Source organism: Vipera ursinii (assembly GCF_947247035.1).
Source record: "Vipera ursinii genome assembly, chromosome: 1".
Classification (NCBI taxonomy): domain Eukaryota; kingdom Metazoa; phylum Chordata; class Lepidosauria; order Squamata; family Viperidae; genus Vipera; species Vipera ursinii.
The window spans coordinates 150,635,359-150,661,181 of record NC_139512.1 but is presented as its reverse complement, the minus strand read 5'-3'; the positions used below and the strand labels follow the sequence as shown (position 1 = coordinate 150,661,181).

At 42.4% G+C, this 25,823-nt stretch overlaps 1 protein-coding gene across 4 annotated transcripts in view; it reads right to left on the bottom strand.

Moving 5' to 3' along the window:
* The window catches only part of PSMD14 (proteasome 26S subunit, non-ATPase 14), a 68,562-nt gene extending 54,424 nt beyond the window's left edge, over positions 1 to 14,138 (bottom strand). Inside the window, exons 1-4 of one of the 4 annotated variants that reach the window (XM_083368747.1) lie at positions 13,987 to 14,138; positions 8,023 to 8,076; positions 2,882 to 2,958; positions 1,250 to 1,302 (exon numbers count right to left, since the gene is read on the bottom strand). In XM_083368747.1, coding sequence (XP_083224873.1) covers positions 1,250 to 1,297 — 48 coding nt within the window. In that variant the 5' untranslated portion in view covers positions 1,298 to 1,302; positions 2,882 to 2,958; positions 8,023 to 8,076; positions 13,987 to 14,138. Of the gene's footprint in view, positions 1 to 1,249; positions 1,303 to 2,881; positions 2,962 to 8,022; positions 8,077 to 11,570; positions 11,640 to 13,986 lie in introns of those variants that run through there. The other 3 variants (XM_083368748.1, XM_083368749.1, XM_083368750.1) reach the window with 3 other exon arrangements.
* Positions 14,139 to 25,823: the final 11,685 nt, after the last annotated feature.

Here is a 25,823-nt window from a genome sequence, read left to right as displayed (position 1 = left end):
TATGGAGAGAGATAAATGCAGTTTACAATATGAAGTCAAAAGGAAAAGTTTTACATCTAGCTCCTCAGCAATTAGATAGCCAAAAGAATACTTTCATCTGTAAAGTTTGCTCATGCATTAAGATCTTCAGAAGTTCACTGATAGTTCTAAGTATCAGAAATATATTATAGTATGCATTTGCAAAATACCAAGCCTTCTATGTGATGGCACGTTTACTTTGTAATGTCCTCATAACAGAGAGATAACTTGCTTCCCTTTCACCGGTATATCGGAACATTCCCTTGTGTTGAGGCATTTTACATATACATTAAAAATACACCAAAGTATTCATTAGGTTACTTGTTGACTGAATAGTTCTGATAATTTTTTCTGACAATTTCCTTACTGCTGTAGATTGTATTTTAAAATAACGTGCAAACTAAAAGACTGAATTATAAATTTAGAAATGACAGTAAGTAATCCATCTAGCACTAATAAAGTCACTGCTATTTGATAAAATGGCTCTCATTTATCAGTTTGAAACCAGTGGGTAGCAGTTGTATGAACATTCACGGGCATCTTTTTCAACTACTATTAATACAGATAAGTCAATAATATGATTGAAATTGTCATTCTATAGAGACCAGAAAGATTAATCTGGATGACAGAGTGAAAAAGATGGTGTATTCCATAGCTGGATCCAATGGTGTGATTATGTTCTATTGCTGATATTTTTCCTTTGGGAGGATTTTTAATCTCTTGCAAACCTGATCCAGAGAGCTGAAAGACTGGGATCTCACTCTGAGGTGATAGAGCCAAAGTGACAGTCCTGTCGCAGCAGCACGAGTACACACAAAAGGTTTGAGAATAACATCTGCTAACTAATTGTGGAAGTTTTTGTTTATAAAATCATGTGAATCTTCCAGTACCAGATGGATCAGAATATATAATAATATATGACAAATAAAAAGATCTTGCTGCTTGATAAAAGTGAGCAAATATAAGTTCTGTTTGGAAAATTAGTGTGAAACTTTGAGGTGAAAGAGGACACTGCAATGTTTTGTTACAGCAAACGTGCAGGTACTCTTCTACAATGAGACAAATAATCTATCAAAAATATACGCTTACTTTTCTGCACTTACTATACATACATTTGCTGTAATTGTAATTTGATCATTCCTCATATGGTTATTTTTCCAGAGAGGAACAAGATTCAACCTTGTAATCTAAATTCCAAAAAAAAAAGGTTACTGGTAATCTGGATACTAACCTGTCCTAGACCAGGCATTCCTCCTCCAAGTCGTAGAAGTCGATCCATATTTCCTAAAGAAACAAACAAATAGCATACCTAGGTTCTAATGTGTTTACCAAACTGTTCTCCATAAAATTCACCTTCAGTCACTCATTATGTCAAAAATATTGGTCGTAATTATAACACAACATCAGACTTCCTGTTAATTAACACCACATATTAATTCAAGAAGCTGTCTTCCATACTAATTAACAACTGCACTTTAAGCGTACTGATTTTGGGTTATCCCCAGTTTTAAAAAAGATAAGCTTTTTTTGTTTAACTCCTTTTTTTATTGCAAAATTCATTTATTTCCTCCTCTGATCCCACCTACCCCCAAAAAGCATCTGCACAGCAAACCAAAGAATACTCAACACCAGCAGATTAATTTCCTTCAATTTATCCAGAACACATCAATATAAAAATAATTCAAAAGTGGAGATTTTTAACATCCTCATTAGTAAGTTCTGTGCTAATTAACTTACAGCTTGTCAGTTAGCATCAAAACTGCATGTGAAAGACACTGAACAGATTAGATTTCTGAATTAGCATCAAAAGCTTTTTTTAATGAACTCATTACACCAAAAGAACACCATAAAGTAAACATTAAATGCCTTTAGTTAAAATATTAAGGGCTACATAGTTGTTGCATATATCATTAAATATGAAATACTGTGGAAAGAAAATGAATCTCATTGTTGTTTGTTATATTGCTTTAATAGTAAAATATTTAATGTGCACCATGGTAATATGACTGGAAACATTTTTAATACTATTAGCATGTCACCAAGTGCCGACTTCTGGATGAATAAAAATATCTAGCATTCCTTATTAAGGGTGTGCAAATTATTTAAATGAGCATTTCACTCAAATTGTTTGAACAGCCCAAGTCTCCCCCACCGTCCATATTGGCTAGAATTGCTTGGAGTTGTAGTTTATCTGGCAGGTCCTGGTTCCCACCTGTGACCTAGACTGAATACAATATTCAAGAGGGCTTCTAAAACCTTTAGGAGAGGCTTCTGAAACAATAGGACAGAGGCTGCTCTGCATACACAGGCAAGCAGAGACAGCTAGGAGCAGTTGCCAAGGCAAAAGGTGTAGCTGCTGCTATGAATCAAGAAATCCTTTTCATGAACTTTAATGCAGTAAGCAAGATGGCCTGAAGTTCTTGGTTAATATCTATCTCTATCTGCACTCTGCTCTCTACGTCTTTGGTCTTACCATGTTATCTCTAACTGTAGACAGGCAAATGCAAACTTAAAAATACTAAAGGTTTTCCTAAAGATTTTAAAAAAAGCTAGAATTATAATCATGCCCACAGGGCACAATCCAAAAGAATTCTCATTACTTTTAATTAAAGTTAATTATCTCAAGATTATCATCAAGGATCCAATTAATACAATGTGAATATTTCGGTAAAGATCAATCAATAAAAGTTAATTTTTCATCACAACGCATAAGCTGAACTGAGACTGAACACACAAATAGTTCCATGCCCTATCCTATCTCAATATTCTTGATGCTAGAATGACATTTTTTAGCAATTTAAGTAGAACTGCCATGAACATCTAAGGAAACCAGTTCATGTACTTAATTTTACACTGTACTCACCTGGTTTTCAGCTTTTTTTCTACAATGTTTTTCCAGCTCTTAGTGGAGTCTCCAAGTTTAGGTGCAAAGTGAAGCTCCTACTAAACAGTAACAATTAATCAAGATATCTTTTTAAAAGCCTTTATTTTATGTGCTGAAATCCTATTTCAACTCTAAGCAAACTTTTTTTCAGCGTAAGAATTTCTATTAAAAAAAGACAATGCTTAATTTTCTATCTACTTCCCAAAATATCAGCCTGATCTATCTTTAATCACACCAAGGGTTCATCCAAACTTTTTTCCTTTCCCCACTGCAGAGAAGAAACTCCACTGTTTATATGTTAAAGACATGAGTGCATTGTCTTCAGCACCTGCTCCTCTATCTCACCACAAAGACCATCTCCATTCACAGTTTTATTTTTCTTCTTCAAAAGTGCTATTTTTCCATCCCTCAGTTGTACTCAGTGGCCCATCTACAGCAGGGGTGTCAAACTCAATTTCATTGAGGGCCGCATCAGCATTGCGGTTGCCCTCAGGGGGCCGGGTAGGTGTGGCCTACTGGGTGGGCGTGGCTAGAGTGCGTATGGCCTACTGGGTGGGTGTGGCCAGCTCTACATGGTTCGCATCAAGGGTGCCTATGGGGGCCTGGGCAGGAGTGGATCAGATCTGAGGGTCTCTGGCAGAAGGAGGGTCTCTGGGCCAGGGCCAAGGCAGTGGGGGCCGTTCCCTCACTGTTTCCAGGATGGCTTCACGGGCCACATGAAACCACTTTGTGGGCCGGATCCGGCCCCCGGGCCTTGTGTTTGACATGTCTGATCTACAGCAAATTGTTCTGAGGTGGTAAGTTTAATGTGGGGGGCATTTCTTGTTTTACCAGTCACCTGAGGCTACTGCAGACATGCCACCCTGAGTTCCTGGCCGTTAACTTTTTAGCAGCAGAAGAATCAGGGCTCTCACACAATGCCAAAAAGGCCCCTCTCCCTTCCTAATCTTTGAACATCACAAGGGGGAAGGATGGAAAGTGGATCTTTTCAGTACAGGTAGTCCTCATCTTACAGCCATTCATTTCGTGACGTTTGAAGTCACAACAGCACTGAAAAAAAGGGGACACGATCGTTTTTCACACTTACAACCGTGCAGCATCCCCATGGTCATGCGATTAAAATTTGGGTCTTGGCAAATGGCATGTATTTATCACAGTTGCACTGTCTTGAGGTCATGGGACCGCCATTTGTAAGCTTCCCAGTTGGCTTCTGACAAGCAAAGCCAATGGAGGAAGCCAGATTCATTTAACGACCATGATTCATTAAAAAAAATACAGTGATTTGTTTAACAACTGTTAAAAAAATTGTAAAATGGGGCAAAATTCACTTAACAACTGCCTTGCTTAGCAATAGAAATTTTGGGCTCAGTCGGGGTCGTAGGCTGAGGACTACCTGTACCAGTTTTCTCAAAAATAAAAACGACCCCCAATAGAAAAATAGGGTAAGTGGGATTTCTGTGATTATTTCCCCAATCTCTCTGAAATTAGTGAACTGGAAACAAATACTGTAAGCCATTCTCCCTGCTTTTCCTGCTTGGGAGAAAGGGTAGGAAACAGGTCTTTTTGGCGCCAGTTCTCTTTTGTGTAAAAAGACCTGCTTCCTCCTAGAGGTTCTGCTCTACTGCAAGAGTGCCGCCCGCAGCAATGCTTCCCTCACAGTCGAGCTGCTCGTATCTTAGGCCCTGCAGGATTTAAGCCTCAGGGAATTGTTTTAACTGTAAGCCCAGCAAACAGCTATATGCCACTGAGATGCATTCAAGGCATCCCAATTCCAGGAGTTTTGCCAATTGGCTGCTGGACACACACACATAAATAAAATAAAATAATAAAATAAAGCAAAGCAAAGCAACTTCCTGGCAGCACTGTGGGCAGAATTAGCAGCCTTGTGAGGAAGCCATGGTGAAACTGCCTACAGCTTCCTGGCAGTATTGCCAGCAGCTCTACAAGTATGCTCCACCATGCCTCTGCCTGCAGAAGAGCAGCTGGACGCCCCATGATGGAGTTTCCATTTGGCGAATAAGGTTAAAGAGTTGTTTATTTAAGATACTCAGGCTATCCTACGTACACTGTGGGCACAATTATTACGCAAGTTGTATTTTGGAGGATCAATTTTCCTACTGAACAACTACTGTGCTCTTGGTCAATCCAAAATGTTAATAAACCTCAAACCTGAATATTTAAGAAAGTACAAGTGAGGTTTTGACTTTCTTAGGAGAATATCTACGTGTGCACAATTATTGGGCAACTATTAGTGTGCAGAATTAGTACGCAACTAAATGAAAAATTGCCCATCTCACTCATTTATTTGCATCTGTTAAAGTGAGAATAAGCAACAAACAACTCAAAATGTACAAATAAACATGTCTGACATTTCAACAACAACCACAAAAATCAGTGACCAATATAGCCACCCTCCTTTTCAATATCAGTCATAAGCCTTCCATTCATGGAGTCTGTCAGTTTCTTGATCTCTTAACGATCAACGTATTGTGCAGCAGCAACGACAGCCTACCAGACACTGCTCAGAGAGGTGCACTGTTTTCCTTCATTGTAAATCTCCCGTTTAGGAAGGGCCCACAATAGGGTTTAGGTCAGGTGAGGAAGGGGGCCATGTCATTATTTGTTCATCTTTAAGGCCTTTACTGGCTAGCCATGAAGTGGGATATAGTACTTCAATGCATGCAATGGAGCATTGTCCTGCATAAACATCATGCTCTCCTTGAAAAATGCAGGGTTTTTTGCCTGTACCAACGCTTGAACAAAGTGTCTTCTAAAAACTGGCAGTAAGTTTGGGAGTAGATTTTGAGTCCATCTTCAACCCGAAAAGGTCCAACTAGCTCATCTTTAATAATACCAGTCCACACCAGTACCCCACCTCCACCTTCACCTTGCTGGGGTCTGAGTCGCAGTGGAGCTCTGTGCCCATTACTGATCCAGCCACGGGCCTATCCATCTGGTCCATCAAGAGTCACTCTCATCTCATCAGTCCATCAAACATTTGGAAAATCTGTCTTCAGATATCTTGCTGTTTCAACTTATGTGTCTTGTTCAGTGGTGGTCGGCTTTCAGCCTTCTTTACTTTTGCCATGTCTCTGAGCACTGAACACCTTGTATTCCTGGGTATTCCAGGTAAGTTGCAGTTCTGGAAAATGACAGCACTGGAGGATAATGGTTCCTGATAGTTTCACGTTTGATTCTTCTCAAATCTTTGGTATCTTTTTTCTCAACACGTTTCTTGTGACCTTGTTGACTATTTGCAACAAAACGTTTGATGGTTCTGTGATCACACCTCAATATCTTAGCAATTTCAAGAGTGCTGCATCCCTCTGACTTTTTACCATTTTTGACTTTTCAGAGTCAGTTAAATCTCTTTTTTGGCCCATTTTGCCTAAGGAAAAGAAGCTGCCTAATAATTACGCACACCTTAATATAGGGTGTGGATCTCCTTAGGCCATACCTGCCCTTGTTACACAAATATACATCACCTGATATTCTTATCTCCACTAAGCATTCAGGTTTCTACGGCTTGGAGGTAGAATATATGCATGAAAATGGTATGTGTCAAAATACTCACTTGCCCAATAATAGTGCACACAGTGTATTGATAGGTGGAAAATTCAATCAAGCTATCCCTGCAATATAAGCTGAACTAATTGAACAAGTACCATTCTTATCGAGGTCAAATTTATAAATTAAACTCAACATATTAAAACCACTAAGAGATTTCTTTTGTGAATTATTGAGAACTGAGTTTCTAAACATGGAAGCACAGTTGCCAGAAGAAACATTAAATGTTAGCATTCTATCCTCTATTTAATTGCTACATATGAATGGATATAGCACTCAACCCACAATTATATATAAATTCTCAAATGCTGGATTCCCTCCTAGCATATTGTAATGTGGAAGATTCTGGCTTAATGTGCTATTTGAAGCCAGACAGTTGTGTTCACTCAGGAAACTAGGCTTAAGCAAAGCATGGATTCATGAGAGACATAAAATATATGAATGTGTATTTTGACTGCTGGTTTTTGATTTAATATGTTAACTAAATCCCATTAATAATAAATATTATTGATAAATTTGGGGTAGATATATAAAAAGGTAAAAGGTAAAGGTTCCCCCGCACATGCGTTCTAGTCGTTTCCGACTCCAGGGGTTGGTGCTCATCTCCGTTTCAAAGCCGAAGAGCCAGCGCTTGTCCAAGGACGTCTCTGTGGTCATGTGGCCGGCATGACTAGACACCAAAGGTGCACGGAACGCTGTTACCTTCCCACTGTAGTGGTCCCTATTTTTCTACTTGCATTTTTACGTGCTTTCGAACTGCTAGGTTGGCAGAAGCTGGGACGAGTAACAGGCGCTCACTCTGCTACGCGGCACTCGGATTTGACCCGCCAAACTGCCGACCTTATGATCGACAAGCTCAGCGTCCTAACCCACTGAGCCACCACGTCCCTTTGATATATATGACTCTACAATTCATCTCAACAACCAAGATAACTGTAGATCACCATCTATTCTAAATAGTGGATGATTATCAAGTTTTCATAACTATCTAGAATGCCTGCACATTTTTAAATGCTGAATGACATTTAATATTTTACACGACATAATGCTGTTGAATTGTCAAAAATTAATAACCGATGAATTTGAGCACCAAGAACTCTCCACAATAGGACTTCCTAATTACCTAAGCTTTTTACATTATACACTTCTAGTTTTCATTCTTCATCCAGTCAAAATGTCCCAATTATCTTTAATACTTATTATGAAGGTATTCCTGTGTCAGACTCTGATAGATAAGATTTTAGCACAAATTACCTCCAAGCATATTTTTTTAAAAAAAAATCTTCGCAGTCAGCCATTTATCTGAAACAGACAGCTAATAATAGATTTTGGTGCTCAAATTTCGCTCTACTTCCCCCACTTTTTAATTCCCTTTTGCTTGTTTGTTCAGAAACAAAATAAAACACATGCTTGTTATGAAAATGCAAATAAAAAAGCTGAGGTAATTCACTTCATTTACTACTTTGAAATCAGAGAACTTTATACAGATATACAAATAGAAATCACAAAGCATTTTTGTGTAAATCTGAGTAATAGAAAAGTTACTTTTTTACCTGTCCTAAATCACTGAGATGGGACAAACTTCACACAACGTACTCCAACAGTAACTGAAAGATAAATACAATATATAATTGAACGTATATCAAAACAAGTTTTAAAGTACAGGTAGACTTCACTTAACAGCAGCAATTGAAACCTATGTTTCCATTGCTAAACAATGTGTTTGTAAAGTATGATATCAAACGACTGCATTGCTTAGCAACAGCAATCCCAGCAGTCTGTATTGACATCCTTAAGCAAAAATCATCAATGAGAACCACCTTATGGTTTCCAGCTGCCTTCCAACAAGCACAGTCAATGGGGAAGCTGGCAGGAAGTCTCAAGTCCTGGGCAGCTTGCAAGTAGGCTTGTGGGTGGGTGACCGCAGTGTCGCAGCACAAGCGCAGCCAGCAAGTAATGGTTGATGCTGGGTGAGAATGAGTGGCTGCTACAGGTGCACACTGTGGAGTACCAGATCCCTAGGATCCCATACTCCAGGGGTGTCAAACTGCCGGCCTGCGGGCCGGACGCATCATCTGGAAGCTGCGCCCACCCCATTGCCGGCAATGACAAAACTGTCCCAATACAGTTGCAAGAAAAAGTATGTGAACCGTTTGGGATTACATGGAGTTTTGCATGAATTGGCCATAAAATGCGCTCTAAACGTCATGTAAGTCACGACAATAGAAAAACACAGTCTGCTTAAAATACTACTACACAAGCATTAGCTGTTGTCATGTTTTAATTGAACATAAGATGGAAACATTCACAGTGCAGGGTGGAAAAAGTATGTGAACCTTTGGACTTAATAACTGGTTGACCCTCCTTTGGCAGCAATAACCTCAACCAAACGTTTCCTTTAGTTGCAGATCAGACCTGCACAACGATCTGGAGTAATTTTGGACCACTCTTCTGCACAAAACTGTTTCAGTGTAGCAATATTCTTGGGATGTCTGGTGTGAATCGCTCTCTTAAGGTCATGCCACAGCATTTCAATCGGGTTGAGGTCAGGACTCTGACTGGGCCACTCCAGAAGGCGTATTCTGTTCTGTTGAAGACATTGTTTTGTTGAATTACTTGTATGCTTTGGGTCATTGTCCTGTTGCATCACCCATCCTCTGCGGAGCTTCAGTTGGCGGACAGATGGTCTTACGTTTTCCTGCAAAATGTCCTGATAAACTCTGGAATTCATTTTCCCATCAATGACAACAATCCGTCCAGGCCCTGAGGCAGCAAAGCAGCCCCAAACCATGATGCTCCCTCCGCCATGTTTTACAGTGGGGATGAGGTTTTGATGTTGGTGTGCTGCACCTTTTTTTCTCCACACATAGTGTTGTGTGTTTTTCCCAAACAACTCAATTTGTCCACAGTATATTTTGCCAGTAGTGCTGTGGAACATCCAGGTGCTCTTTTGCAAACTTCAAACATGCTGCAATATTTTTTTTGGACAGCAATGGCTTCCTCCGTGGTGTCCTCCCATGTACTCCATTCTTGTTTAATGTTTTCCTTATTGTAGATGTGTCAACAAAAATGTTAGCATGTGCCAGAGATTTCTGTAGGTCTTTAGCTGACACTCTAGGATTCTTCTTTACCTCATAAAGCATTATGTGCTGTGCTCTTGCAGTCATTTTTACAGGACGACCACGCCTAGGGAGAGTAGCAACAGTGCTAAACTTTCTCCATTTGTAGACAGTCTGTCTTACCATGGACACATGAACATCAAGGCTTTTGGAGATACTTTTGTAACCCTTTCCAGCTTCATGCAAGTCAACAATTCTTGATTGTAGGTCTTCTGAGAGCTCTTTTCTGTGAGGCATGGTTCACATCAGACAGTGCCTTCTTGAGACCAGTAAACCCAAAACAGGTGTGTTTTTAAAGGGCAGGACAGCTGTCAGCAACACATCCAATATCATCACACTGGAGTCAAGGTTGGCTCACTCCTGGCTCCAATTAGCTCTTGGAGAAGTCATTAGGCTAGGGGTTCACATACCTTTTCCACCCTGCACTGTGAATGTTTCCATCTTATGTTCAATTAAAACATGACAACAGCTAATGTTTGTGTAGTATTATTTTAAGCAGAGTGTGTTTTTCTATTGTTGTGACTTACATGACGTTTAGAGCGCATTTTATGGCCACTTCATGCAAAACTCCACGTAATCCCAAAGGGTTCACATACTTTTTCTTGCAACTGTACATTGTGTGACGTCACATGACGTTGCGAGTCTGACATGTCTGCAATATAATGTAGTGAGAATCCTTGGGAGAAAAAGTGGTGGGAGAGAAGCGACTTACAGGAGCCACCTGCAATTATTGACTTCGACTGAGGGAAGCTGGCAGAGAAAGTCACAACTGGTGATCATATGACTGCAGGACACTGTAATCATAATTGCAAGCTGGTTACCAAGCACCTGGATTGCAATCATGTGACAACACGGGTGGTAGCACAACCGAAACTATGAGAAGCGGCCATAAAGTATGACTTGTTCAGAGCAATCTGAACTGTGAATGGTCACTGAAGAAGTAATGTTTAATCAAAAATTATCTCTATGCATACAGGGCAAGATACTATGTGCAAAAAGATAATAAATGGAAGTACTTTATTTCTGAACCCTTCGGTTCTATCTGTACATCTGTAGAACTGCATCTGCATTCTTGCATTCACATTTACTTTTTACAGCAAAAGTGCAGAAAAATTAACAGAAATTATAATAATGGAGTTAAATATTGTTGTCACAGCAACAAAAGCAAAAGGCATCCAACAGTTTTCTTGTCAAGAATAACTTCTGAGAAATAACTAGTGAAAATACTATCTATTAAAATATGCTAAATGAACTACAGGTAGTTCCTGTGTTAGGACCATTTGTTCAAAGTTATGGCAGTACTGAACAAATAATACTTATGCCCAGTTCCTAAAATTATGGCCATTGCAGCATCCACCAGGTCACATTGATCAAAATTCAGGCCCTTGGCAGTCCACCCAAACTTACAACTTCAGAGATGCTGCAACTCCCACTTGCCCATCTCCTCCCCCATCTCTGCAATTTTGGCCCCATGCACTCTGCAGTCCCTACTACCTTGCACTTTGTCATCCCCAGCTGACTTTTGGCATCTTCTTGCTCCTGCTACTGACCAAGGATACTCAGTCTGGCCCTTCACGAGGTGAATCCTGACTGGACAAGGCTTTCTTCCTGAGGCTAGTAGCAGCAGTTTCCTCATTAGAGGTGAGGAAGAAGGCCTTGCTTCACAAATGATCATGATGGGCATGCCTTGCAAGCAGCAGGAGCAAGAAGCTGGCAAAGGTCAGTTGGGACAGCGGATCGCAGGGCCTCAGAGTGCAGGGCGGCTGTGCTGCAGGGCCTGGAAGCAGGGGTTTCCTGGGGGGCTGGAGCTTCCCAGGGCAATGGCAATTTTGTGTTGGGTTCAACTGGGGCTTCCTAGGGTTTGTACTGCACTGTGGCTCAGGGTCTTTTTGGAAGGAAGGGCGCAGGGTAGCCGAGATGACAGAGAGGGAGCAGGCGGAAAATAGGCATTTGGGGGTGTTGAGGGGGAGGCAATCCCCTACCTTGGCTTAGGGAACCAAATCTTAGGTCTGGGAGGACCAAGCCAGGAACACTTTGGATCAGGGCTGGTCTTCAGTTAACAACTGATGGGATTCAGTTAACAACAGCAATGGGGACTGGCCGGATTGCCATTGCTAAGCAACAGTTACAAGACACTGAGCTTTATGGCTGCATCACTTAATGACAGAAATTTGAATCCTGTCGTAACTCAAGGACTATCTGTATACCGGACCTGTAGAAGCTGAAAACAAATATGAGTTAACTTTTGTCTTCTTCTACGCCAGCCTACGATTTCCTCAAAATATTTACAAAAGAAATTATTTTTAAAATTTATATAACACCCAACTCCCAACAACTCTGGGTGGTTCACAAGTAAACAAGGAATAAACCAATATTATAATAAACAAGAACAAGGAATAAAAAGGCTACAAACTGGACAGGAATGGAAAAAACAAAATCCATACCACCTAAAGGGCCCTTTAATCACCTCACCAAAGCCTGGATGAAGAGCCAGGCAAGGTCACTCGAAATTCCTGCTGGGTGAGACCATCTGGACCTTGTGGTGGAACCTAATTTCAAAGAGCAGGTGCCGGGCAGAAAAGTTGACTGACGGCATGAATTGAAAGAACCCCAAATGCACTGATCAATTTGCTGGATCAAATTGGCTCCGCCCTAGGCAAGGTGTTGTTTATCGGTAATGACCAGCACCCTGAATTGCACCTGGAAACAAACCGGCAACCAATGCAGCTCGCAAAGTAGGAGTTTACATGGGTATACCCAGCATGCCCGTGCCACCGCATTCTGGGCCAGTGCAACTTCCCTCCGTCCTGTACGCTCCCACAGAGAGGGCCTCCTCAGGATACCACCGGTCAGAGAATGTCGACTGATGACCCCCAGGGGGAGAGCGTTCTCGGTGGGTGCACCAATCCTTTGGAACCGCTTACCGGCTGAACTACGGATGGCCCCCGACCTTCGCTCCTTCCGGCGTGATCTAAAAACTTACCTATTCGAACAAGCCGGCCTGGTCTGATGGGTTTGGGGTTTTAACATTGTTTTTAACTAACTTACTACATTGGGCACAATCATTTAACTTTAAATCTTGTATCCTGTATTCTTATTTTTATTGCCCTGCACACCGCCCTGAGTCCTTCGGGAGAAGGGCGGTATATCAATCAATCAATCAATCAATCAATCAAATCAATCAAATAAATAAATAAATAAATAAATAAATAAATAAATAAATAAATAAATAAGCAAGCAAGCAAGCAAGCAAGCAAGCTAGCTTTCAAAGGGTCTTCAGGGGCAGCTCCGCATACACTACATTACAGTCGTCAAGTTGTGAATGAAGTGACTAAGCTCCGAGTCTTGACAGGCCTCCAGATCCGGGAACAGGTGCAACTGTCACATCAGATGAAGTTGTGCAAAAAGCCTTCCTGGCCACAGCAGGAGCTACTATGCCTTCATGGAGGCCCCCATAACGTCCTTTGTTTCAGGTTTCTTAAATTCCTACGAGGAACACACAGAACGGGCCAAGCGAGAGAGCACCGTGGGGGGGGGGGGGGTGCTCAGCACCGGGAGGGTCGCTCCCCATAACCCCAAATAGCCCTTTTTTTTTCGGCTACAAGACTAGAGCAGCTGCCGTTTGGGGGAGGGGGGGGGAGGAAAGTCCCATCCCTCCAGAGCAGGGGTCTTCAAACTTGGCCCTTTTATGACTTGAGCACTTCAAATCCCAGAATTCCTCAGCCAGCGTGCCTGGCTGAGGAATTCTGGGAGTTGAAGTCCACAAGTCACAAAAGGGCCAAGTTTGAAGAACCCTGCTCCAGAGCTTCGAAGGGATCCAACCTTACCAGAAGTCTCTCCCAAACTCGAAGCAACGACGTTCATCGCGGTCGAGGATAACACAACCTGCAGCCTCAGCCTGGTTTCATGCCGGACGCCTCTTATTATTTTTTAAAAAATTTTATTTTTTTCCCCAGCCGCCTCGGGAGGAAGACCCAGCGTCGCGCTCGAAATCCCTCAGGACCGAAGTGTCTCTCCCACTTCCCCCAACCACCCCCCCAAAAAAAAGGCAGGCAGGCAGGGCGCAGGTCAAGGCAAGGCGCCTTTCGAGGCAGAGCTCCGTCCGGCGGAACTTTTCATTTCCTCACAACCTCCCTGAAGTTTCCTCCTTCCTCCTTTTCTGGCTTTCGGGATAAAAGGAGACTCGAAGCTGCCGTCTCCTCAGCCAGTCTTACTCCCGAACAAGCGGGAGAGGGGAAGAACCAATGGCCACCCGACTAAAAGGCCACCCGACTAAAAGCAACCCCTGCCCGCTCCTGCACAAGACGGACCGGCTCCCTTTCTCCCTACCAGCAGAGCCCGGCGGTCGCGCTCTCTCACCCGCTGAGCGCCTGCCTGCCTGCCTCGCACGCGGCCTACCTCTGGCCGGTCGTGATCGCGGAAATCCCACTTCGCGTCGCTCCGCTCGACGCCTTCCGCTCAGCCGGGCCGCGATGAATCAGCCCGATTCATTCAAACCCGGTGTAGCCTCTCAGGGCCTCCCCCCACCGGAAACACTTCCGGGGCCAAAGGGTGACAGCCGCTCCTACTTCCAGGCCCGTCTTCCGTTGCCTGCCTTGGCACAGCCTATCGTCTGCTCGAGCTGGGAATCCTAGCAACGGGTTGTCCCGCCCCGCCGCTGGTTCTGCCTGTCTCGAGCCGCGCGTTGGAGGATGCTTCTCCTTCAGCCTGAGGAGGCTGGTAGCTTTGGGTTTCTGCCAGGGGTCTTCAAACTTGGCCCTTTTATGACTTGTGGACTTCAACTCCCAGAATTCCTCAGCCAGCTGGCTGAGGAATTCTGGGAGTTGAAGTCCACAAGTCATAAAAGGGCCAAGTTTGAAGACCCCTGGTTTATGCTCTGTCCTCCTTTGGTTGTAGGTACGCAGCATCTCCCCCCCCCCCCCCGCTGATGTTAAAAAAGAGGATATTGCTGGAATCCTAAACCTTGATGCATAATAGCAGCGATTTGTAAAGATCAGTTATGGTGATTTTTTATTGTTGTTGTTGTTAGCTGCGAAGTCGTGTCCGACCCATCGCGACCCCATGGACAACGTTCCTCCAGGCCTTCCTGTCCTCTACCATCTTCTGGAGTCCATTTAAGCTCACGCCTACTGCTTCAGTGACTCCATCCAGCCACCTCATTCTCTGTCGTCCCTTTCTTCTCTTGCCCTCCATCTTTCCCAGCATTAGGCTCTTCTCCAGTGAGTCCTTCCTTCTCATTAGGTGGCCAAAGTATTTGAGTCTCAGCTTCAGGATCTGGCCTTCTAAAGAGCAGTCAGGGTTGATCTCCTCTAGGACTGACCGGTTTGATCGCCTTGCAGTCCAAGGGACTCTCAGGAGTCTTCTCCAGCACCATAGTTCAAAGGCCTCAATTCTTTGGCGCTCAGCCTTTCTTATGGTCCAACTTTCACTGCCATACATTGCAACTGGGAAGACCATAGCCTTGGCTATACGCACTTTTGTTGGCAGGGTGATGTCTCTGCTTTTTAGTGTGCTGTCTAGGTTTGCCATGGCTTTCCTCCCGAGGAGGAAGCGTATTTTAATTTCTTGGCTACAGTCTCCATCTGCAGTGATCTTGGAGCCCAGGAAAATAAAATCTGTCACTACCTCCATTTCTTCCCCATCTATTTGCCAGAAATTGAGAGGGCTGGATGCCATGATCTTGGTTTTCTTAATGATAAGTTTCAACCCAACTTTTTCACTCTCCTTCTTCACCCGCAATAACAAGCTCTTTAGTTCTTCTTCACTTTCTGCCATTAGAGTGGTATCATCTGCATATCTTAGGTTGTTGATATTTCTTCCGGCAATCTTAATTCCAATTTTTGATTCATCTAGCCCTGCCTTTCTCATGATGTGCTCTGCATATAAGTTAAATAGGCAGGGCGACGGTATACAGCGTTGCTGGACTCCTTTCCCAATTTTGAACCAATCAGTGGTTCCGTGTCCAGTTCTCACTGTTACTTCTTGGCCCGCATATAGGTTTCTCAAGAGACAAATAAGATGGTCTGGTACGCCCATCTCTTTAAGAACTTGCCACAGTTTGTTATGATCCACACAATCAAAGGCTTTAGCATAGTCAATAAAGCAGGAGTAGATGTTTTTCTGGAACTCTCTAGCTTTCTCCATGATCCAGCATATGTTGGCAATTTGATCTCTAGTTCCTCTGCCTCTTCGAAATCCTGCCTGTACTTCTGGTAGTTCTCGATCCACATACTGCTGGAGTCTAGCTTGTAGGATTTTAAGCATAACTTTACTAGCATGAGAAATGAGTGCAATGGTGTGATAGTTTGAACATTCTTTGGCACTGCCTTTCTTTGGAATTGGAATGTAAACTGATCTTTTCCAATCCTGTGGCCACTGTTGAGTTTTCCAAATTTGCTGGCAAATTGAGTGTAGCACTTTTACTGCATCGTCTTTTAAGATTTTGAATAGCTCAGCTGGAATACTGTCACCTCCACTAGCTTTGTTGTTGCTCAGCTTTTCTAAGGCCCACTTCACTTCACATTCTAGGATGTCTGGCTTGAGGTCAGTGACCACCTCATAGTGATTATCAGGGACATTAAGCTCATTCTTGTATAGTTCTTCTGTGTAATTTTGCCACCTCTTCTTAATCTCTTCTGCCTCTGTGAGGTCCCTGCCATTTTCGTCCTTTATCATGCCCATTTTTGCATGAAACATTCCCTTCATCTCTCCAATTTTCTTGAAAAGATCTCTGGTCCTCCCTATTCTATTGTTTTCTTCTATTTCTTTGCACTGTTCATTTAAGAAGGCATTCTTATCTCTTCTAGCTATTCTCTGGAATTCTGCATTCAATTGGGCGTATCTTTCTTTTTCTCCCTTGCCTTTCGCTTCCCTCCTTTCCTCAGCTATTTGCAAAGCTTCCTCAGACAGCCATTTTGCTTTCTTGCATTTCTTTTTCTTTGGGATGGTTTTGGTTGCTACCTGTTCTACAATGTTGCAAACCTCTGTCCATAGTTCTTCAGGCACTCTGTCTATCAGATCTAATTCCTTAAATCTATTTGTCACCTCTACTGTATATTCAATAGGGATATGATTTAATTCATACCTGAATGGCCTAGTGCTTTTCCCTACTTTCTTCAGTTTAAGCCTAAACTTTGCAATGAGAAGCTCATGGTCTGAGCCACAGTCAGCTCCTGGTCTTGTTTTTACTGATTGTATAGAGCTTCTCCCCCCTTCATGGATTACTGCCTTGTCGTGGCGAAGGGGCTTGCATAATTCAATGAAGCTATGAGCTATGCCGTGCAGGGCCACCCAAGACGGAAAGGTCATAGCAGAGAGTTCTGACAAAATGTGATCCACTGGAGAAGGAAATGGCAACTCACTCCAGTATCTTTGCCATGAAAACCTTATGGACAGTACCAAAAGGCAAAGCGATATGATGTTGGAAGATGAGCCCCTCAGGTCGGAAGGCGTCCAATATGCTACTGGGGAAGAGCAGAGGGCTAGTACTAGTAGCGCCAGAAAGAATGAAGCGACTGGGCCAAAGCCGAAAGGATGCTCAGCTGTGGATGTGTCTGGTGGTGAAAGGAAAGTCCAACGCTGTAAACATTTTTTCTCCATAGGAACCTGGAATGTAAGATCCATGAATCAAGGAAAGCTGGACGTGGTCAAACAAGAGATGACAAGACTGAACATCGACATCTTAGGTATCAGTGAACTAAAATGGACAGGAATGGGTGAATTTAATTCAGATGACCATCAGGTATACTACTGCGGGCAAGAATCCCTCAGAAGAAATGGAGTAGCGGGACTTCCGGTGGCTCCGCGGCGACGGAGACAGCCTTCCCGGGCTGCCCGCGGCTCAGCTGTTGTTTTTTCGCCCGAAACAGCGTCGATCAGCTGTTCGGGCGAATTTAAAGCCCTCTCCTCGGGAGAAGAGGAGGGGGTGAGGCCCCAGGTAGGGGTAGAGTTCTCCGGGGCCGCCTGAGCTTGGAGCTTGGGCGGCTGAAGGATTGAACTCCCCCGAAGCCTGGGTTGCTCCCAGCTGGCCGGCGTCTCTGCTCCGGATTTCTTGGAGCAGAGCCAGGCGTCTGCGACCACCCATGCCTGAAGAAAGGACTATGGATTAAAGGAGCAGGCAGAGCGGTACAAGAGGAAAAGGTGAAGAGGATTATTTTATTATACTCTCGAGCTTGATGGACTTTTTAAACTTTAAGTGAAAGTGCGTCATAAGTGAAAGTAAAAGATGGCGGCTAAACCTCCCCCTAAAACTCTTCGGAGTGGTGGATCTTCTCCGGTGCAACAATCATCATTACAGGCGTTGCACCCTCCTGATGTACTGACACTGAAGGACTTACGAGATGCTTTGGATAAACATGCCCAGGTACTTTTGGAATCAATTAATCAATCAATGGGTGACAAATTTGCACAGATGGAGGAGAAATTGGAGAAACTGGAGGAGAGAATGGAAGAGAGGATGGAACAGAAGTTCAGCGTGATGAAGGTAGACATTTTGTCTTCAGTGCATAAAGTGGCAGAATGTGTGGAAGATTTAGATGAAAAAGTGGATGATCTGACTCAAAAGAATGCAATATTAGAAGTTAAAGTACGGGAGAATGAAAATTTAAGAGACAAAATGGAAAGGGAGTTAAGCCTTGCCCAATATTACCAGATGCAGTTTGCTGTTAGAATCAGAGGCTTAAAAGAGAATATTAAGGAAGATCTAAAGCAGCTGATTTCTGAGGCTCTGGAAGTGGTATTGAATCAGCCAGCATCTGAAATAAGAGCAGCTATGGATAAAGTGTTTCGTGTAAACTCATGGATTGCCAGACAGAGAAAGTTGCCTAGAGATGTGGTGGTTTACTTTGCAAAAAGAGAAATCAGAGATGAAGTTATACAAGCTGCCTATGATGCTAAAGTTGTGATTGCTGATCAAGAAGTCTTGGTTTTAAAAGAAATCCCTCCAAAGATTTTAAGGAGAAGGAAGGACTTTACATTTCTTGTGCAAGAGCTTAAGCAACGAGACATGAGGTTCAGATGGGAGATTCCAGACGGGCTGATGGTGATGTATGAAGGCAAAAGGTATCGGTTGATTACTGTGAAGCAAGCGCGTGATTTCTACAATACTGTTTTAAAAGCAACCCCATTAACACTTCTGGAAGCTGCAAAGGGATCTGGAGAAGGAGAAGGAGAACATCAAGAGGATGAAACAGAGGAAAATGGTGCTGGAGGAGATCAAGCTATAATTTCTTTGGATGATCCTAGAGAGCAAAGGGTAACGCGTGCTGCCTTAAAAAGAGCAAAGAAAATAAAAGAACAAGACCAGCAAAAGTCTTCAGAATCTTCACAACGTATTCATAGCCAAGCAGTGGGAGGAGCACGGCCTAAAGAAGATAGTCCTATCAAAGCAGTGCTTCAAGAGCTTTGGGAGGATATGCATGGCAACTAAATTTTTGACTTGGAACGTTAATGGACTAAATTCACCACAGAAGAGAAAGAAAGTTTTTCAATATTTAAAACAATTCAAGATAGATGTTATATGTTTGCAAGAAACGCATATTAGGGCTATGGATCAAAAGTTTTTATTGAATTCAAGACTGGGTACGCACTTTGTTGCCTCTGCAATGAATAAGAAAAATGGAGTGGTTGTTTATATTAAAAGTGCCATAACAGCGGATTTAATAGAAGCAGATAAGCATGGAAGATACGTACTGATAGACTTGTTGCTAGAAGGCAAAAAGACGCTTCTAGTTGGATTGTATGCCCCTAATCAACAACAACAACAGGCTGACTTTTTTAGTTTACTTCATACAAAGCTTACCCAGTTGGATTATAAATCTTTTATTTTTATGGGGTACTGGAATGGTGTTTTGGATGTACAGATGGATAAGGCTGGAGCTTTTAAGCGTATTCCAAGTCATGCTAGACTGCCTAAATCTTTTTTTGGAATGAAGGATGACTTGGAACTGCGAGATATTTGGTGTGAGAGACACTTGCAGGAAAAGGATTATACTTTTTATTCTGATAGACATCAATCTTTTTCGAGGATTGATTTTATTTTGGTGACTAATGACTTTTTTTTGAGGACTAAAAAGGTGAAGATTTGTGCAAGAACTATCTCTGATCATAGTCCAGTTTGGTTAGAGATTGATAAGGAGAAAAGAGATAGGCGCTCGTGGCGCGTAAATGAGAATTTGTTTAGAAATCAGAGAAATGTGGAAGAATGCAAACAGCGGATGAAGGATTTTTTTGAAATTAATATGAATAAAGGTACTTCTATGGATATGGTGTGGGATGCTAGCAAGGCATACATGAGAGGTGTGTTGATATATATGTACAACAAAAATAGACGTGCTGTGGAAGTTAGGAGGAAAGAACTGGAGAATGAAATAAAGGAAAAAGAAAAGGCTTTGATTTTGAACTCAGAGGATGTGAAGACTAAGGAGGCTATTAAATTGTTAAGAGGACAATTTGATAAATTAATGGCCGACCAAGTGGCAACCAATCTGCGGTTTGCCAAGCATAATACTTTTTGCAACGCTAATAAACCAGGCAGATGGTTAGCTTATAGATTGAGGAAAAAACAAAGGGCTTCTAATATAGACAAGATTGAGCATAAAGGAAGGGTTGTGTTTCAACAGGACTTTATCAAGGACGCTTTTGTGGATTTTTATTCTAAATTATATGCTAAGGAGAAAATTAATGAAAAAGACATTGATATATATTTGGAAAATGCTAGCATCCCGGTTCTTACGCAAGTACAAAAAGAAGGGATTAATCAACTGATCACTGAAGAAGAAATTTTTATAGCAATTAAGGAATTGAAGGTGGATAAAGCACCAGGTACGGATGGCTTGACTGCGGCCTATTACAAAAATTTACAATTAGAAATGATAAAACCGTTAAAGGAACTGTTCCAGACAATCCAGAGGGGGGGAAAGGTGCCACCGTCTTGGAGAACAGCTTTTATCTCCTTGATTCCGAAGGAAGACCAAGATGCTACTCAAGTTAAAAATTACAGACCGATATCGCTTTTAAACACAGATTACAAGATATTTGCTAAGGTTTTGGCTAATAGACTGATGAGGGTTCTGCAACAGGTGATTCATGGGGATCAAACAGGGTTTATTAGTGGTAGGCAAATGAAAAATAATGTGAGGCATATAGTTGATGTGTTAGAGTTTTTGGAAAGGAACAACCAGATTGCTGCGGTGCTAATTTTTTTAGATGCTGAAAAAGCTTTTGATCAATTGAATTGGAAATTTTTGTTGAAAGTTTTAGATAAAATGGATTTTGGGGAAAATTTTTTACAACCGATTAGGGCATTATATCAAAAACAAACTGCCCGAATTATAGTTAATAATAGCTTGACAGAAGTATGTAATATTGAGAAGGGCACAAGGCAAGGGTGTCCGTTATCGCCCTTGTTATTTGTGTTAACATTAGAGATATTATTGGTTAAAATTCGGAATTCGGAAAAAATTAAGGGGATTCAAATTGGAGATCAGGACTACAGATTGAGAGCATTCGCAGACGATCTGGTTGTTACAGTGACCCAGCCAGAGAACTCTGTTGTGGACCTGATGGAGATAATAACACAATATGGGAAGGTTTCTGGATTTAAGGTTAATGTACAAAAAACAAAAATTTTGGCCAAAAATATGACAACACCGCAAAAGGCCCTTTTAGAAGGATTAACTGGATTTGCGATTGTTAAAAGGGTTAAATATTTGGGGGTGATTTTGTCGCCCTCTTAATACAAAGCTATATAAAAATAATTATGAAAAACTATGGGGGAAAATTCAAAAAGAATTGGAGAGTTGGGAAAAATTGCAATTGTCTTTGTTGGGACGGATTGCAGCAGTAAAAATGAATGTCCTGCCTAAATTTTTATTTTTATTTCAAATGATACCGATTCTTAAGAAAGATTCTAATCTGGAGGAATGGCAGCGAGGTATCAATAAATTGGTGTGGGCAGGGAAAAAACCACGAGTTAAACTTAAGATTATGCAGGATATTCGTGAGAGAGGAGGCCTTAAATTGCCCAATTTTAAATTATATTATGAAGCTGCTGCATTAGTAGGAATAAGTGACTGGATTAATTTGACGCAAGGGAGGTTATTAAATCTTGAGGGCCACGATTTGTTGTTTGGCTGGCATGCATATTTGTTGTATGATAAGAAGGTAGACAACGTGTTTAGGGTGCATATTTTAAGACAGGCATTGCTGAGAGTTTGGAAGAAGTATAGACATAAGTTAAGTTGCAAGATACCATTGTGGGCAATTCCAAAACACGCAATAGAAAATATACATGCTGGCTTCAAACATGATCTGACTACGTACAAGGAGATTCTCAGTTTGGAAAGAAATGTTTGGTGTTTGAAATCATATAGCCTCTTGCGAGAAGAGAAGGTTGTTCAAAATTGGTTTCAATATACTCAGTTATGGGCCAGGTGGAAAGAAGACCAGAAAAATGGATTTACAATGACTGATGAAAATTTGATAAAGCAAATTAGGAATCAGGGACCAGCACATATCAAACGGATATATCTTGCATTGATAGAGATTGACTCAGAAACAGAGCTTGTTAAGGATTGTATGATAAAATGGGCCCAAAACATCCAGGAAGTTATCACAATGGACACGTGGGAAAAGATTTGGGTGAGGAACGTAAAATTTACTCAAGCTCAAAATCTAAGAGAGAACTTTTATAAAATGTTTTATAGATGGCATTTAGATCCTAAAAAGCTTGCAAGTATGTATCCGAATTATCAGCCTAAATGTTGGAGGTGTGGTGATGAAGATGCAACATATTTTCATATATGGTGGACATGTAAGAAGGTAAAGGCTTTTTGGATAAAAGTTTGGTGGAATATGCAGAAGATTTTTAAACAGAGGATAAAGTTTTGTCCGCAACTTTTTTTGTTGGGAATAATTGCAGATGCTACAGTTGTGGACATTAAGTTGATGCTGAACTTAATTACGGCGGCAAGACTTTTGATAGGCCAATATTGGAAGAAAGAGGAACTGCCGACCATAGAGGAGTGGACTTTAAAGGTTTCCGACCTGGCAGAGATGACGAAGATTTCGGCCTATTTGAAAGATCATTCGCAAGAACGCTATATTATGGAATGGAGAAAATGGATTGATTTTATCCAGAACAAGTATAGGGTTAAGAAGTTTTATGTAGCATTTGAATAAGTCTTCTTTCGTTTTTTTTTTCTTTTCTTATCTTAGTTTTTTTTATACATATTCAATATTATTAAGGTTTGTTTTATCCTATATAAGCTAGAGAGTGATGGATTTTAGAGTTTATAATTGTTAGTATATGATTGTTTATGATTGCTTTTTATATATATACCTTGTATTTAGCTCTGGGAAGTCGGGGGGGAGGGGGGGAGGGGGGGAGGTAGGGAGGGGGGGAGGGAGGGGGTAGGGGGGATTCTTAAAGGTAAATTGTATTTTAAAACTTTTCAATAAAAAAAAAGAAATTAAAGAAGAAATGGAGTAGCCTTCATAGTCAATAAAAGAGTAGGAAAAGCAATAGTGGTATACAACCCTCAAAATGACAGAATGATCTCAGTTCAAATCCAAGGCAAACCATTCAATATCACAGTAGTCCAACTCTATGCCCCACCACCGGTGATGAAGAGGATGAAATTGACCGGTTCTATGAAGCCCTACAGCACCTTATAGAACTAACACCCAAAAATGATGTCCTTATCATCATGGGGGATTGGAATGCTAAAGTAGGAAGCCAAAAGATAACCAGAATAACAGGCAAGTTTGGCCTTGGAGTACAAAATGAAGCAGGGCACAGGCTGATAGAATTTTGTCAAGAGAATATGATGGTCATAGCAAACACTCTTTTCCAACAACCCAAGAGACGGCTCTACACATGGACATCACCAGATGGTCAACACAGAAATCAGATTGACTATATGCTTTGCAGCCAAAGATGGAGGAGCTCTATACAGTCAGTAAAAACAAGACCAGGAGCTGACTGTGGCTCAGACCGTGAGCTTCTCTTAGGGCCCATGCCACCTCCAGAGCTTCAGCCATATCTCCTGACACCGCAGAGGAAGAGAACAATGGCGTTAATGGTTCATCCACAGCAGGAACATCTAACATCGCTGAAAGTGCGGGATCCACATTAAAAAAAACACCTCTTATCTGCTCCCCCCAGTGGGGGAAAGGTGCCTAGAGTCCCCCATTGAGACTGTATCGTGTCCAGGAATAAGGGAGGACAGGCAATGTGCTGTTCGATGAAGGTGAACGGGTGTCCTGGCTGGTGGAGGGCCTTTCCTGGGAACTAGAGCCAATTTTTGCGACACTACTGGCCTTGTGGAGCATTGATTTAAAGAGAGATGGATTGATGAACAACCTGCCTCCAGAGGTGGTGAATGCTCCAACACTGGAGGTTTTTAAGAAGAGACTGGACAGCCATTTGCCTGAAATGGTATAAGGTTTCCTGCCTGAGCAGGGGGTTGGACTAGATGACCTCCAAGGTCCCTTCCAAATTATTATTATTATTATTATTATTATTATTATTATTATTATTATTATTATTAGAGTTCTATGAAGGGAGGGACATGGTGGCTCAGTGGGTTAGGAAGCTGAGCTTGTCGATCAGAAGGTCGACAGTTTGGCGGGTCAAATCCCGAGTGCCGCGTAACAGAATGAGCGCCTGTTACTCATCCCAGCTTCTGCCCACCTAGCAGTTCGAAAGCACGTAAAAAATGCAAGTAGAAAAATAGGGATCACTACGGTGGGAAGGTAACAGCGTTCCGTGCGCCTTTGGCGTCTATAGTCATGCTGGCCACATGACAACGGAGACGTCCTCGGACAAGCGCTGGCTCTTCAGCTTTGAAACGGAGATGAGCACCGGCCCTTAGAGTCGGAAACGACTAGCATGCATGTGCAGGGGAACCTTTACCTTTAACCAGGGCTTTTTTTCTCATAGAACGCTCAGAACGGAGTTCTAGCACCTTTTTTGGATGGAACCTTGTAGGGTAGGCAAGGCAGGTTGTATGACACGTGTGAGTTCCGGCACCTTTTTCTTTTACAAAAAAAGCACTGCCTTTAACCTTTATGAAGGGAGGAGGATCAGGACACATGTCCCCATCCTCCAACAACCTATTCCATCTGATCCCCTGGATCAGGACCTGCAATTGCCCTTGCAACAACAAGACATGAAGTTCTGAGGACCAAGGCCCAGACGCTGTGGGCGTGCAAGTCTCAGGTACGAGGTGTATGAACTTTGATGTTGATGGGGGGGGCAGGGATCTGGAAGTCAGGTCTCTCGCTACAAGGAACCATTTCCACCTGTGCTGTCCTGGTAAATGGAGATGACACTGACTCTCCTTATGGGGACAGAACCCCTGGGACAGTTGAAGTAGAAGGAGCAAGCTGTGGACTAAAGAGTAAAGTCTCCATGGGATCTGGAGATGTCATTCCAGAGGCCTCAGCACCATGTCCCCTTTGTGCCCTGGAGAATTGTTTCTCTAAGGCCTGGTGCCTCCTGCTGGCCTCCTTCTCAGCCGCCTTATTTTATTTATTTTTATTTTATTTTAATTCCATTTATATCCCGCCCTTCTCCGAAGACTCAGGGCGGCTTACAAGCTTAGCAGTAGCCTTCATTCTATGTATATGCCTGCTTATTAGGGCTTTCACACACACCCCAAGCGGCATTATTACAAAGTCAGCTTACTTGCCCCCAACAATCTGGGTCCTCATTTTACCTACCTTGAAAGGATGGAAGGCTGAGTCAACCTTGAGCCTGGTGGGATGCGAACCTGCACTAATTGCAGGCAGCTGGTGTTACTTAAGGAGGCATTAGCCCACTGCTCCACCAAGGCTCTTGGCAGAAATAGCCTTGGCCTTCAGTTTGCCAGTCGCCTCCTGGGTGGAGGATTTAGACTTCCTTTTCTTGGAAGTGCTGGGGGCATCTGGAGAGGTTTGAAATGCCAAGTCGTCTGCCATTGCAATCAGAGATATCTCAGTGATATGCTGAGAGGGATCTCAAAAACAGATATACCCTCAGTGGTGTGCTGTGAGTAATCTCAATATTAAGGAGCAGAGTACTAAAAGGAGGCAGAGCCCATCAAGGTAATAAGCCGCCTACTCGAGGGTCAATCGTGGCTGCAGAACCAAACTAATGGTACTGCCCTCACACACTCAATGCTCCTGAGGGCAGCAGGCCAAATAGCTCACTTAGTGACTGTAAGACCAACTTACAGCCAATTCACGTGTCTCAC